The following is a 14,904-nucleotide window of genomic DNA, read 5'->3' as shown; positions in this document are numbered from 1 at the left end:
TCCTAGAACTAATGGCGGCGGGGCAGGGGAGCTCCAGCGTACCATCACGGAGCTGAGAGGTGAGGGGGATTGATGGGAGGGAACAGCAGTGGGGGGGGTGCCCGGACAGGTGATACGCACCTGGACACCACTGGCGCACACCTTCATTTTAGTGATATGCCCGGAAATTTTTCAGGACAGCCCGCTGTGGCAGCGCAGCTGAGCCCAGAAAATTTAAGGGCATAAAACTCAAGTGGTTAAGCTCCGCCCCATTCCTATAAATGCCGTGATTCACGGGTCATCGGGCATGGGGTGGTACTAAACGTACGTACTAAACGTGGTACTACTCCCCAAAGAGCCACCAATTCCAGTATTTAACCGGCCTAGGTGCTGAGGCCCCACTAAATACAGGAGACTTGCCCACCCTACTGGGGGTCGGGAGGGGGACCCAATTTTTGGGACCCTCCCTGTCATTCTGAGAGGGTAAATAAGTATGATTTTACACAAACCCTTTTTTATGTCAGAAATGGTCTTAAATGGTAAATTAGTTTAACAAGAAGAAAGGTATATGGGTTTCTTATTTTAGTTTCATAAATGAATGATCAGGAAATGGCTGCAGGTGTGTTATTATACAGTGTTGCAGTCCAGTGGCAATATTGTAGATAAAATTCTACATTACATATGGCCTTCAATGCAACAGCGCCCCCGGTGGACAAAAGATTGTGAAAATGGTAGAAAGTACTCCCAAACACAAGCAGAGCCAGATTAAGGTCTAAATGGGCCTGGAGCTGAAAATTATCAATGGCCTATTATGCACAATAATAGGGGTTGCGGCCAGCACCTAATAATGTGGGGGGCGTGACCAGTGTTCTGTTTGGGTGGTCTGCTCATGGGTGTGTCTCTATTTGTGTAAATACTGTACTTTCAACTAATTATATATGCCTGGAAAAGGCAGGGGGCTGGCATAAGAAAAATGCAGGGAGATATATTGGCGGGTGCCCTCCAAAGGTGCACATGCAGGATACCGATGTTCCAAGATACTTGCAGGGCGAGGCAGCATTCCAGTCATAAAAAAAATACTGAAAGCCGAAACTTGGTAGACAACATTTCAGCACCTTTTATGTGGCTACCTAAATTTACCACACCATATACCACTTATACAAATCATGCAACACAATAGTAACCCCCTTATACTGTACTTGCCTCTTACACATTGTGCCACATGGAATGAGCCAAAATTCACACTGACTGAGCCAAAATTCACACTATGGCATACAGATTGAGTCAAAATTCACATTATGCCACACAGATTAAGGCAAAATACACATTTTGCCACATGGATTGAGCCAAAATACACATAACATACACATATTATACCAAACAGATTGAGCAATAATGCACAATATGCTTCATAAATAGGGGCATTGCGCGCTGAAGGCGCGCATTAAAAATTTACACCATAATGCCCATTACATGTTAAGCCAAACACCATATTCTCCATTACGTATTATGCCAAACACCATAATGCCTATGAAAAATGATGCTACTTAAGTGTTACCAACATGTTCATTGCCAGGGGTTCCATGCTTATTGCCAGGGGTTCCATGCTCATTGCCATGTGGGATTACATGCTCATTGCCAAGGGGGAATACATGCTTGCGGTAACTGGGGGATAGCCGCTGCCGGGCAGAAATGACAGCCATTGACAGCTGGGCAGAGAGCAGGGGGCTGCCTGGCTGTATTCAGAGCACTGCATGTCCCGGCTATTTGAAATAATACCCCTTTCACACCAGAAAATGCAGGGATTTACCCGGGAATATGGCGCCAAGATCATGCAGGGACATTCCCGGACTGGACCGTTTTACACCAGTCTAGTCCCTGCATTTTTTTGTGTGAGGGGGAGAGAAAACAACCCCCGTCCCCCTTAAAAAAACCAGCTACATCTTCGGAAACCAAATGACGATTTACATGTAGGCTTCAAGTGATTTTGGTCCCGTAAAACTGGGCCATTTGGTTCCAGAGAAATCTGTCAAACAACATGAACAGCCATGAAATTACATTTCAGAAATGAAAAAAAATTGGTTTTCCCACAATATCTCTAGAACCAATGAACCCATATGGACCAGGTATCAGATTGAAGGCCCAGCGATTTGGGTTCGACTGAGATCGACCTCAAGCTTTTGTGATGCCGGAGGGGGAACTGGCAGCCGTTGGAACCGGGTGGAGGTCGGAATTAGCGGGTCCCATGTTATCCTATGGGGAAAACGTTCCAGGTTTGCCTGTCGGTATCTCCGGTTCCCGGGGTGCTACCGACACGGGGCTGGGCTCGTTGGAAAGAATGGGCCTATTTGGAGAATGGCTGTAGCTCCATCAGCTCCATTGTTAATCCGGCCCTGAACACAAGTATTTAAATGAAACATCATTTGGATAGCAGTGTATAATTACTCAGTATACAGGAAAGAATTGATCTTCTGCTCATGTCCAGTGCTCAATCATTGCACCATAGAGAGAATCTGTAATGTGGCTATCATTAGACCTGAATACAGCGGGGCAAATTTAATAGGCTGAGAGATTCAGAAAGTGAGAGATTTGATAAGAAATCTCCAGTTGTTTTAAAGCAGCAAATCATTTACACTGCAAAATCAAACTGGTTTTGCAGTGTTAATGATTGCCGCTTTAAAAAACCTGGAGATTTCTTACCGAATCTCTCACTTTTTGAATCTCTCATCCTATTACGTTTCCCCCAGTATGTCTGATGTACTGGTAGTACCCTTTAAAGGGCTGGCGTCAATCACTCTCAAAAATCACACATTTGGAAGCCTCCCTTCCAGGAATCCTGCGTTTACACTGCTAGATGAGCGGCTTTCCCGGCGATGATGCCGGAGTGCGCAGCAGCGCTCACCGCTCATAGCTGGGGCATACACACTGGGCGGCTTTGAGCTGAAAGCCGCTCAAATAGGCAGTTTTGAGCGACTTTCAGCTCAAAGTCGTCCAGTGTGTACGGGCCTTAAGACTTTTTAAATGTAAACACACAAGTAACTCTGTACCGCTAACTTTTGATGCGGACATAACTATGAACACGATAGAGGGCTAGATGTACTAAGCTTGAAAAGTGATCAAATGGAGAGTGATAAACAACCAATCAGCTCCAAACTACCATGTCACCGGTTACGTTATAAAAATGCCCGATAGGTGCTGATTGCGAATTTCATCTGACTGCTCCGGAGCGAGTTACTAATTGGACTGCAAAATAAATTAGCAATGCGAATTTGTGAAGAAAGTGGCAATGTGCACCTTGCAACTCGCACCTAACTGGATCATAAAGAGAATACGTATTCCGGGAGTGCTGGATATTCCCTCAGCCTGCTCACACCCCCGGCAGCTTCCTATAGTTGGACCAACACATTGAAATCTGCTGTGCTCATTGCTGCACGCCCACTACGTCAATTCCCGTGACTAACGTCTTGTCAGGAATTTCTTGCGGATAGAGAGAAGGCAAAGGGTCAAGTGCTTATGCCAGTTAATATGCAGCCAGCTGCGCAAATGAAGATCAATGAGGTGCCACCAATAATTCATGAACGCATTGATTCAGCAGCAGCAGCGGCTCCACAGAGTAGAAGATCGCTTCAATGAAAGCTTAAAATGCCTGGCAGATTATAGGGACCATAATAGCATAAAAGTTAATACGATATTAATATTTCATAAAATGTCTGTTGGAAATCCGAGGAAGTAGACACAACAGCCCAAGTTTCAGACATCCACTTCTTCATCACGTACCGCTCTCTCCGGCGAGACATTCTGCAACATACGCAGGAACAATGAGTCCGATGCGATTGTACAACGAGTAGTAGGACAACCTCTTACCGGCGTATTCAATCTTGGCCGAGTTTCTCACCAGGTAGAAAAAAAAAACGGCAAATATTCGCCTTTCTGTATTCAATCACGGGCATTTTATGCCCTTTTTTCTTTGGGCAAAACGGCATGGGCGAAAACGAAAGCAAAAATAGGTTAAAATGGCCAGGAATTAGCCAAAACAGTATGAATCCGCAACAATTTTGGCGATACACGTGGTTTTCGCCGATGTTGGATTTTTTGCCCAGGTGAAAAATCAGCACTGGGATTGAATAGGGCGATTCGAATCTGTCTAAAAAACGGGCGAAAACTGCCAATTTTCTGCCTGCCGAAAATTTCGGCCGGGATTCAATGTGGGCCTTAGACTGAGCTGACCAGTGGGGTCCCTAATATAGAGGACAAGACAATCATCTTTTATTCTAGAAAAAGGTACAGACTAGGGATTATCCCTCACCCATTTGCCATGGTGCCACTCCTACATAGGCAGACATCACAAACCTCTATGGATGTAATTAGAAGAGCAACCATATCTGTAGAAGATAAACATCTATTCTTTACAAGCGGACAAGGTAATGCTTCCTGTCTTGATACAGGAGAAGTGTCAGGGTACCATTGGAATCCCAGGTGGGGGTGCACTGCCTCAGATTCCCTGAATCTCAGACCCTGAAGGCGGATAACGATAGTGTTGCAATGTCAGCAGTAAAATCTGCAATGTGGTCAGTGTAGAAGAACCGGACCGAAGAGAAACTAAGGGCCCATACACACTATGCAATATTGTACACAACTGTATTGATTAAGTTCAGTTCAGTACAATAGTGTATAATGCAGCATTTTTCAACCGCTGCACCGTGGCACATTAGTGCCTTGAGCTGTTCTCAAGTGCCACCAGAGAGACGTCCATACCAGTTTACAGTCACAATCACCAGTTTAACTTTATATGAGACCACCACTTTCTGACATGATTGGGTCCATATGTGGCAGCTGGCCACTCCTCCGCTTGTAATTCGCTAATCATCATTAGTTGGTGGTGGATTCTGTTGTTGCTCCCTTTTTCACAGTGATGGAGTCAGTGTCAGCTCCAGTGACAGAAAGTAATAAAGGTGGAGGTTTCCAGATTCTGGTTTTTAAAGCGCCTGTAGAAAGGTCTTGTAATTCTTAGATAACCCCGGTTCTCCAGAAAAACCAGGGGTCTCAGGTGCTTCAAAGGTCCAGGTCTGGTCAAAACACGCCTTCAGTGACACACTCCAGGCTGCTGCAACGCGTATCGGGACAGTGTGTCCCTTCCTCAGGCAGCACTGCCTTTAAGTTCAAAACTCTTCTTGTGTTAAAGAGGAAAATTTTTGCAAGTAAAGTACATAAAACTCATCTGTCAACACATTTTCTACATCTTTGTTCTCATTATGATGGGAAGAAGTAAAAAAAAAAAAAAAAGAAAAGCAAAAAATCAGTTGACTTCATATTTTCCGGTACAATGCACCGCAATATCGTTGTGAATGATTTTTTTTTGTGAATAATTTTGCATCCAAATCATCTGTCAGAGAGAACAGGGAAAGGTCTGTTTTGAGAACTGTCTCCCTGACGAGTGTGAAAAAGAAGAAAATCAGACTTTTGAAACAACGAGCATGGAAATCCTACGGTGCCGAATCACAGAACGTGTCAAAAATGATTCAAGACCATCTTTGATACCGATTCCTTCTTCATGGGAATGAATTGCTAATTTATTTTGAAAGTTCCTACTCAGCGCAGTTCTCCAATTAATTTAGAGATGTGAGAAGTGAGGAGTTTGCAGCAAGTTCATCAAACTTTTTTTTTTTTCTTCCTTTTAGTTGGTTAAATAAAATCAATATAGGAAATAGGGCTATCATGGTGGAAGAGGCCAAGCTCAGCGGCATGGAGTGTGAATTACACACAGAGTGCAGCATTTTCTACAAGGCCTCCCAGCCTGCAGCCAGGTAGTGAATGTCAGCATGCTGATTGGTGGATTGCTGGAGTAATCCACCAATCATAGTACTGACAGTCATTCACTGACTGGAGCATATGGAAAGATGGCGCAAGAACACAGAGTAATTTGCGATCTATATATATATATATATATATATATATATATATATATATATATATATATATATATATATATATATATATATATATATATATATTGTTTATTTATTCCCACGAATAGGTGGATAAGGGACCCAAGTACACTGCTTTGCCCAGGGCCCACGGGTATGGTACACGATGGCTCAAAAAAAATGGGAAAAAATCATCTCAACAGCCGGTAATCCTATTTTAGTACCAATATGAGATCGCACGACAGAGCACTTGGGAGAATAACGTGTTGATTTAAGTAGATATCCAAGTACTGAATAAGCATATGGAGACGTATGAATACGCACACGAAAACAGACATTGGAGACGTAGGAATACACACATGAGGACAGACATACTGGAGACGTAGGAATACGCACATGAGGACAGACATATTGGAGACGTAGGAATACGCACACGAAAACAGACATACTGGAGATGTAGGAATACGCACACGAGGACAGACATATTGGATACGTAGGAATACGCACACGAGGACAGACATTGTCCGCGTGTGCGTATTCCTACATCTCCAATGTCTGTCCTCGTGTGCGTATTCCTACGTATCCAATATGTCTGTCCTCTTGTGCGTATTCCTACGTATCCAATATGTCTGTCCTCGTTTGCGTATTCCTACGTCTCCAATATGTCTGTCCGCGTGTGCGTATTCCTACATCTCCAGTATGTCTGTCCTCGTGTGCGTATTCCTACATCTCCAGACATATTGGAGACGTAGGAATAGGCACACCTGGACAGACACAATGGAGACGTATTAATACGCACATGAGGACAGACATATTGGATACGTAGGAATAGGCATGAGAGGACAGACATACTGGAGACGTAGGAATACGCACATGAGGACAGACATACTGGAGACGTATTAATAGACATACAGTATGAGGACAGACATATTGGAGACGTAGGAATACGCACATGAGGACAGACATACTGGAGACATAGGAATAGGCACGAGAGGACAGACATACTGGAGATGTAGGAATATGCACATGAGGACAGACATACTGGAGAAGTATTAATAGACACACGCGGACAGACATACTGGAGACATAGGAATAGGCACGAGAGGACAGACATACTGGAGACGTAGGAATATGCATGCGAGGACAGACATACCGGAGACGTAGGAATACGCATGCGAGGACAGACATACTGGAGACGTAAGAATAGGCACACGTGGACAGACATACTGGAGATGTAGGAATACGCACGCGCGGACAGACATACTGGAGATGTAGGAATACGCACGCGCGGACAGACATACTGGAGATGTAGGAATACGCACGCGCGGACAGACATACAGGAGACATAGGAATAGGCACACGCGGACAGTCATTGGAGACGAAGGAATAGGCACACGTGGACAGTCATTGGAGATGCATTTCTCAACATGCTGTCAGTTAGAAATTGCTATCACAGGTTTAAAGAACAGGCACCAGACAAACTTTATCTTCTTTGTGCAGAAGCCAGATAAGAATTTGCAAAGGAGAAAACTGGTAGATAAACTTATCAATAAAGAAATTCTCTGACGGAACAGACGAATACTTCATGCTGGGAAAGCTTTTCTCAAATATGGTTTAAAACCCATTTACAGGTGAATGCTCCCTGATTAGCTGACAGACTTGAGCTACATAGAAGTGCATGGTAAGTAGCGCTGGCAGGGACTGGAGACGGGCCCACAGTGACTTTCTCAGCTGGCGACTTAGCACTATTTTGTTAAGCTGCAATTTGAGCACGGAGTGTTGAATAGCGCATAGCACACACTGTATACGGGAGCTGGACACAGGGCTAACTATCTGAAATTACTCCTAAAATTGTTAGGTAATTTCCATGCCACTGCAACATCGTCTGCATTTGAACAGACGGATGCTTTTACTGTAAGTAGGATTTTTTACGTTGCCCACTGGCAATCTCGTCATGCTCACTGTTGCAGATGGAAAAGCTACTTTCATTGAACCACACCAGGCATCAACCAATGCGAGCATGGCTTACATTATTCCTGTATGCAGGCCATCTCTACTGTAAAACAAGTGGCGCACTAGGAGGGGGTTTCCTCATACCATGAAAGCAGATTGAAGCAGAACATGTGGTGGTGTTTGTGCGGTTGTGATGACAGCCCATAGCTCTGCCCACTAACCGCCAGCGACCAATCAACAGAACAAATTACTCCTTAACAGAAAGTGAAAACCATTTTTGCAGGGACACTGATCTATTACACTGCAGAAGCTGTCATTTTGACGGGCTTTTAACTAGATAAATATATTTAGTGGTAGCATGTTGTTTTTAATGTGAAGCAGCATGTGGTAGTGGTGTCTTAAATAGTATAGACTAGTAGTAATGCTACTATTAGTGTATTTTGTAGAAGTACCAGGTGATGGTGTCAGTGTGTGCGCAGTGAAAGTGTTCTAGTTAGTGTCTCACAGTAGTGATCCACAAAATACAAAAATCGTTCAGTAGGGGGCAGACACGGTGGCACAGACGGGGCGTGGCTTAAAATTGGTGGTGGTACAGGGTTTCAATACGTGGCTGAGATGTATCAAGTTTCAAAAAGTGATAAACAACCGGAAAATCAGATCCTAACCGCCATGTTAGTCTAGGTTCTAAATGACAGTTAGAAGCTGATTGGTCGGTTGTTTATCCATCTCCATTTTATCACTTTTTTGAAGCTTGATGCATCTGGCCCTCGTTTGCTTTGATGTTGCAATTTTACACTAACTGCCTCATAGCCCAAGGGTCCGCCCACTTTAGTTGGGCGGCAGCAGGGTGGAGTAAGTGGGTGGGCCAGGTCCGGGAGACTTGCCCACAGTTCTGGGAGTGCCACCAAAGTTTTCAGGAAAACATCTGGCCAACCCAGAAGAGTAGCCAAATAGGTTCATATCACCAAAAACATTTATTACAATCAATTCGCATTTAACCAGGGCGGTGTTCTGTCGTAGTCTTATTTCCTCTTGCCCGTATAAAAGGAGCCCGAACCCAATCATGGCCATTAACGTGACCCTACAGGGAAACACTACTGTTTGCGCAATGGGTGTGGTATAGGTTTCCGACAGTCGGGATCCCGACAGTCATTAGCCCGACTGCCCGGACTCAGACAGCATGGTGAGCGCAACAAAGCCCCTTGCGGACTCACTGCACTCGACATCGATTCTATTCTTCCTCTATGGGGGTCGTGGACCCCCACGAGGGAAAATAGCACGTGGCCGTCGGGCACCCGTCTGTCGCCGTTTTGACAGTCTGGATCCCGACGTCGTGTAAATGACTGTCGGGACCGCGCCGGCACCCTGCGCAACACGGAACATCACGAATATGTTTTGCTCTTTAACAAATCTAATGTCAAATATTAATTCTACCTTATAACGGTTTCTATGTCCTCTATATTTCATGTACCAATCAGGGATTTTTCAGCCCATGAAATATGAATAAAGTCCTAATTATAATCTATTGGAGATTGTGCTGTTTGTGTAATATCTGCTATTTAACAGTCAAAGCCTAGAGAGGACTTTTGATTAGTGCAGGTATGGGGTACACGTATCACTGTGGCTCCCTGCGACATGCCGCGTGTATAAAAAGGAGGCAGCTCAGCGGGGCGGCACCAACAGACGGAGTCACTCTTTCATGTCCAGGATGAGCTACTGCACAGCGATAAATCACCAACCATTTTAAGAGGGGAAGAAAACAGCATGTATAACAGTAATCCGCACACTATCCACCGCTAAATTCCCCAACTGGGAGGAAGAGGCTCTTAATGAACACATTGCAAAATGTTTCTACTTAGAACAGTAGGGATTACACTATAATTATTATATTTTACTTAGGCGGCACCACCACAAAAGTTCTGCAGCGCTGTGTGAACGGGGCCAGCGCACGTATCCTAAATACAGCTGCGTACGGCCTAATTAGAACTCGATTGTAATCTCCACATATAAAGATTGGCCACCCATGTACTAAAGGTCTGATTACAATCTATATTCCCTACCACATGTACACGCACACACATATATTCTAGGGCTAATTTTGTTGATTAACCCACCAGTGTATTTTTGGCTGGAGGAAATTGGAGTACCCGAAGGAAACTCACGCAAGCACCTAGAAAATATACAAACTCTGCACAGTTAGGGCCATGGTGGGAATTGAACCCATGACCACATTGCATAATTGGATACAACTACAAATACAAACTAGGAGAAGCAATGTGATACCTTTTAAAGAGGACAAGCGGAGGGGATTTCCAAAGCAACCAATCAGATTATCGCCATCTGTTCATAAAATGTACTAAATTAATGAAAGCTACAATCTGATTGGTCGCTATGGGCAACACAGCCACTTGTTCCTTTTATGGTGTGTACACATATGGTGCAAGTACCGTCCGTTGCGATCCTGACGTGATCATGCATGCAATCTGCATACAACATTGACTATAGTGCAGATCTGCACTATATAGTCTATGCAGCCCAGACTTTCTGCTTGTGATACGGGAGCGCGCATCTGGAATCGCAAGGGTCAAAAACCCATGCGAGCTACATGCGATCCCAATGAGATTTTGATTATATAGTCAAAATCTCATGCAGATTGTACAAGTGTGTACACACCATTAGAAGGTTTGATACACCCAAGAAATGATGGACTAAGAGTCCCATTGTCCATGTTCACTCCAGCACCCTGCACCTGTCCAAACCTGTGCAGTTCCTCTTTCCTGCCAGGGGTGTCTCTCTTCATTCTTGTGCTTCTAGCACACTCTGATCTGTATCTCAGCACTGAAATAAAGACCATGATGTGCTAGAAGCATCAGAGCCGTGTGTGACACTCCTGGTAGGAAAGAGGAACTGGATTTATTGTGACAGGTGCAGGGTGCTAGCATGAGCACTACGTGCGGGCAGGAGAATATATTTAAGAGTTAGTCAAATATAGGAGACACTACATTTGAGAGCCTAGAAAGATGGGCTAGAAGGTCGACACAAGCATTAGGTCGACAGTCAAAATGTTGACATGAGCTTTTCACCGACATGTGATGACAGGCAGTATTTCATTCTCATGGGAGAAAATAAATATGCTGAGCACAGCGAGCCATGCCAGGGGACGCAGTACACTTTGAAGGTGTCCATGTCGACATTCGGGACAAAAAAAACCTATTTCAGGTGTCGACCAACCAATTAACCACTAATGTTTCATTTCAACTCTCGTCACCTTCTAAAGACCAGCAATATAACGAAAAGCATTTTCACCATACCTGCCAAATAACAGAGCGGCCCACAAAACTGAAAGCTTGCATTTATTCCTACAGTGCCATTAACCTCTCTTTCAGATCATAAACAAACTTAGGTACTTGTTTCCTAGAACGGCCACAACGATTTAGATCGTTGTGGTCGTAAGATAAAAAATCGGATCGATCGCATCGCATGCGATTTGGTCGCATACGATGCGACCGATCCGATCGACCGATTTTTCACCCGATTTTTTTTTTTTTTTCACCAGATTTGTTTAAATTGCCCCCCCAAATGTTAATAAGTGTGCTAGACCCCACGATAGACGTGAACCCGAAGCGTGGCGAGCGCAGCGAGCCCGCGAGGGGCGGCGGTGCGCGTCCTCCGACCTTTTCATTCCCCTACTATCCACTAGGGCGTGGAGTGAGAATATAATAGTGTGGCGAGCGCAGCGAGCCACCGAGCCCGAAGCGTGGCGAGCGCAGCGAGCCCCGCGAGGGGACGCGTCTAACTTCACAGGTATACGCGTCCCCTCGCGGGGCTCGCTGCGCTCGCCACGCTTCGGGCTCGGTGGCTCGCTGCGCTCGCCACACTATTATATTCTCACTCCACGCCCTAGTGGATAGTAGGGGAATGAAAAGGTCGGAGGACGCGCACCGCCGCCCCTCGCGGGCTCGCTGCGCTCGCCACGCTTCGGGTTCACGTCTATCGTGGGGTCATGGCGGGCACATAAAAAATGTGAAATGGGTCATATTGGCCCATTTCACCTTTTTTATCATTTTTCCCTATGTGAGATGGACTTAATCAAGTCCATCTCATCTTGTGCCATTATAATGGCACAAGACCGACCGATTTCAATGTTAAAAGATTTTTTAACATTGAAGTCTATGGAAAAATCGGGTCAATCGGTCGGTCGCATCGCGGCCGATTTTAATTGGTCGCGACCGACCGATTGACCCGATTTCTGTCAATCAAAGTGAAAAAATTGTAAAAAATCGGCCACATCGTGAGGATCGTGTCCCTTAATTAAGAGCCACGATCACTCACGATTGTGGCCGTTCTAGGAAACAAGTACCCAAACTTATGTTCCAGTGTTTGGCACATTAAGTCCCAATGTAGTATGACTATAGACCAAAGATTCCCAAACTCGGTTCTCAAGGCACCCTAACCGACTGTGTCAATGCCATCCATGCTTAAGCACAGGTGACTTAATTAGTAACTCAGGGTACAGTGCAAGAAAATGTACCTGGTGCGGTATGCTTTGCCTTATAACCTTTTTGGCCTGGCTGCTGTAGGGCATAGTCATCTTTAGCATACAGTTATTTTTAATTCAGCATTAAAGAAAGGACACTAAATACTATGCGGGAATAAAGACACTCAGTCCGACTGGAGCCAACTCCGCATTTCGACAGCTGACCAAGTTCAAATCAGTCAGCCATGCATTTACTGTAAATTCAGCCATATTGTACTAAAATCAGAGCATAATGCAGTAATGTCGGTTTTTACATAGATTGTATAAACTGAAGACCTTTGATCTACTAAGAAACAATTTAAAGATGAGATGTTTCAAAAAAGTTTTTATAACGCGGTTGGGTGGTTTTTTCCCCTTAAAGAAATCCTAATGGTTTTATTTCCCATTTTTTCCCAGTTAAGCTTGCCATACACTGCCCGATAAATCAAACTAGCGATTATTTCTTCACTTCTTAGACCTGAACAATGATAATTCAAGTAGTGTTTATTCTAGCACCCTGCATCTTTCAAAACCTGCGCAGTTCCTCTTTCCTGCCTGAGGTGTCGCTGTCTGCTGTGGTGTCTTTATCACATTGTGGCCTGTATATCAATACAGTCCAGACTGTACTACAAGCAACAAAAGCACACAGTGACAACCCAGGCGGGAGAGAGGAACTGCATGGGTTTTGAAAGGTACAGGGTGCTAGTATAACTTAAACAGCCGAATAACGGTCTTTATGGTCTGATTTGATTATCATACCAGCCTAGGAATAAAGAATGTCTGCCACCATAAGCCATCAAGCTAGGGAGGCCAATCCCGGGATCAGGATCGGCGGGATCCCGGGATTTGGGCCTAAAATCATCGGGATTTGAATCCCGGGATTGAAGCTTCAAATCCCGGGATTAGTACCCCAAGCCAAAATTAACTTTTTGTTTAAAGCTGGGCAGCGCTGAGCACCTTAGAATATGGCTCAGACGCTGCCCGGCTGAATGCTTCTTATCCCCGGTGCCTCTGTTCCGGAGTCGGGACAGTGCGCTGTACTGACAGGCATGGCGGCGCCCAGCCAGGCTGCACATCATGACCCCTGACATTACGTCACTCTGCGCAGCCTGGCCGCCGCTATGCCTGTCAACACAGCACACTGTCCCAAACGCAGACAGCCGCCAGCTATGCTGCCCTCAGCCGCCCACCGGAGATTGGCAGCAGCAGGACTGTTTCACTGTCCCCACTGCTGCAGTATGTGGCAGGGCAGGTCAGGGGGGGGGGGGGGGGGGGGTAGGTAGGTTTAGAAATTCTTTGGGGGAGGGGCCATTTTTTTTATTAGAGTGTTCAATCCCGGGGCAAATGCTCTGGGATTGACCTCCCTATATTGAGCATTTGCCCTGGGATTGGAACGATGGCAGTCATCTGTACTATCATGTAGTCTAGGGCCAACTGTAGGCATGGAACTCCTGTCTCCAGCCAGATCTGGAACTCAGGTGTGGAGGGTCTCTCCTGCCTCTCCACATGAGAGTGGGGTAACTATCTCCGATGATTTGGACTCATCTTGTGGATCATCTAACTGGATTTGACATTTATTAGTTCAGATAATACCACACAAAGTGGATAAAGTTGTTAAATCGTTGTTTACAGCTATATTGCATGTAATAAGGCCTTCAATTCTGATGCATACGGAACACCGTCACGCTAAAAGTTCTAGGACACAAACCATGGAACCATCAGACCAGCTGGATCTGCAGACTGTGCAATAATATATTGACTTAAACTCCTGTAACCTTACCTCCTCTTTGCACCAGCAGTGTCACTTCGCTCCCCTTTGGACATTCGATCAGTAAATCCACAACTTGATTATGGGTTAGAGTCTGCACATTCTTCTTGTTCACCTCCACAATGAGATCTCCTTCTTTCAAGCCACGGCATCGTGGGCTATCTACAATCTGCTTCACTCTCTGGCCTCCACCACCGGGACTATCCGCTATGGTGAAGCCAAACCCCATTGGCCCTTTTACTATATGCACTGTAATCAGTTCCGGTTGCGTTGCTATAGAAGACGCCAACGAGACTGTGTCATTAGGGTAACCATGGGAACCATTTGTAGATATGTCCACAGGGCTGCTAGGCCTCGGTTCTTTTAAGTTATTGGCTTTTCTAGTTTTACTGCTGTTGCTAGATGGGGAGTCATAATTTTCTTGTCCGTTGACAATGATGGGATCTTTATCCAAAATTGCCACAGATGTCACCAGACTTGTGTTGGGGTCATCGGGATCAAAAGGAAGAGGGTAACCTCGGCAGAGTTCAAGGTCGACACTTTCGCCGATCGGTATAGACTGGAAGATCTTTACAACTTGAGCGTGGGTATATCCGAGCACGCAGGTCTCGTTTACACTGACGATGACGTCGCCTGCGGTGGGGGAAAAGACAGGATTACACTTTTTGCACAGCATACCATACAAATCATTAAAGGCGTGTTTAAATAATGTAATTAAAGAAACCTGAAAAGTAAACATTTAAGGAAATAAATACACTTAAAAA

The 14,904-nt window shown here is 45.0% G+C and overlaps 1 protein-coding gene across 6 annotated transcripts in view; it reads right to left on the bottom strand.

Moving 5' to 3' along the window:
• Window positions 1–14,904, bottom strand: part of MAGI1 (membrane associated guanylate kinase, WW and PDZ domain containing 1) — a 413,627-nt gene that overhangs the window by 64,964 nt on the left and 333,759 nt on the right. For all 6 annotated transcript variants that reach the window (XM_083156031.1, XM_083156033.1, XM_083156032.1 and 3 more), the window contains one exon: window positions 14,153–14,773. In XM_083156031.1, the coding sequence (XP_083012157.1) occupies window positions 14,153–14,773 (621 nt within the window). The remainder of the gene's footprint in view (window positions 1–14,152; window positions 14,774–14,904) is intronic.

The sequence above is a fragment of the Crinia signifera genome, chromosome 8, assembly GCF_055691185.1.
Source record: "Crinia signifera chromosome 8, ASM5569118v1, whole genome shotgun sequence".
Lineage (NCBI taxonomy): Eukaryota > Metazoa > Chordata > Amphibia > Anura > Myobatrachidae > Crinia > Crinia signifera.
This window is presented reverse-complemented; position numbering and strand designations above follow the sequence as displayed.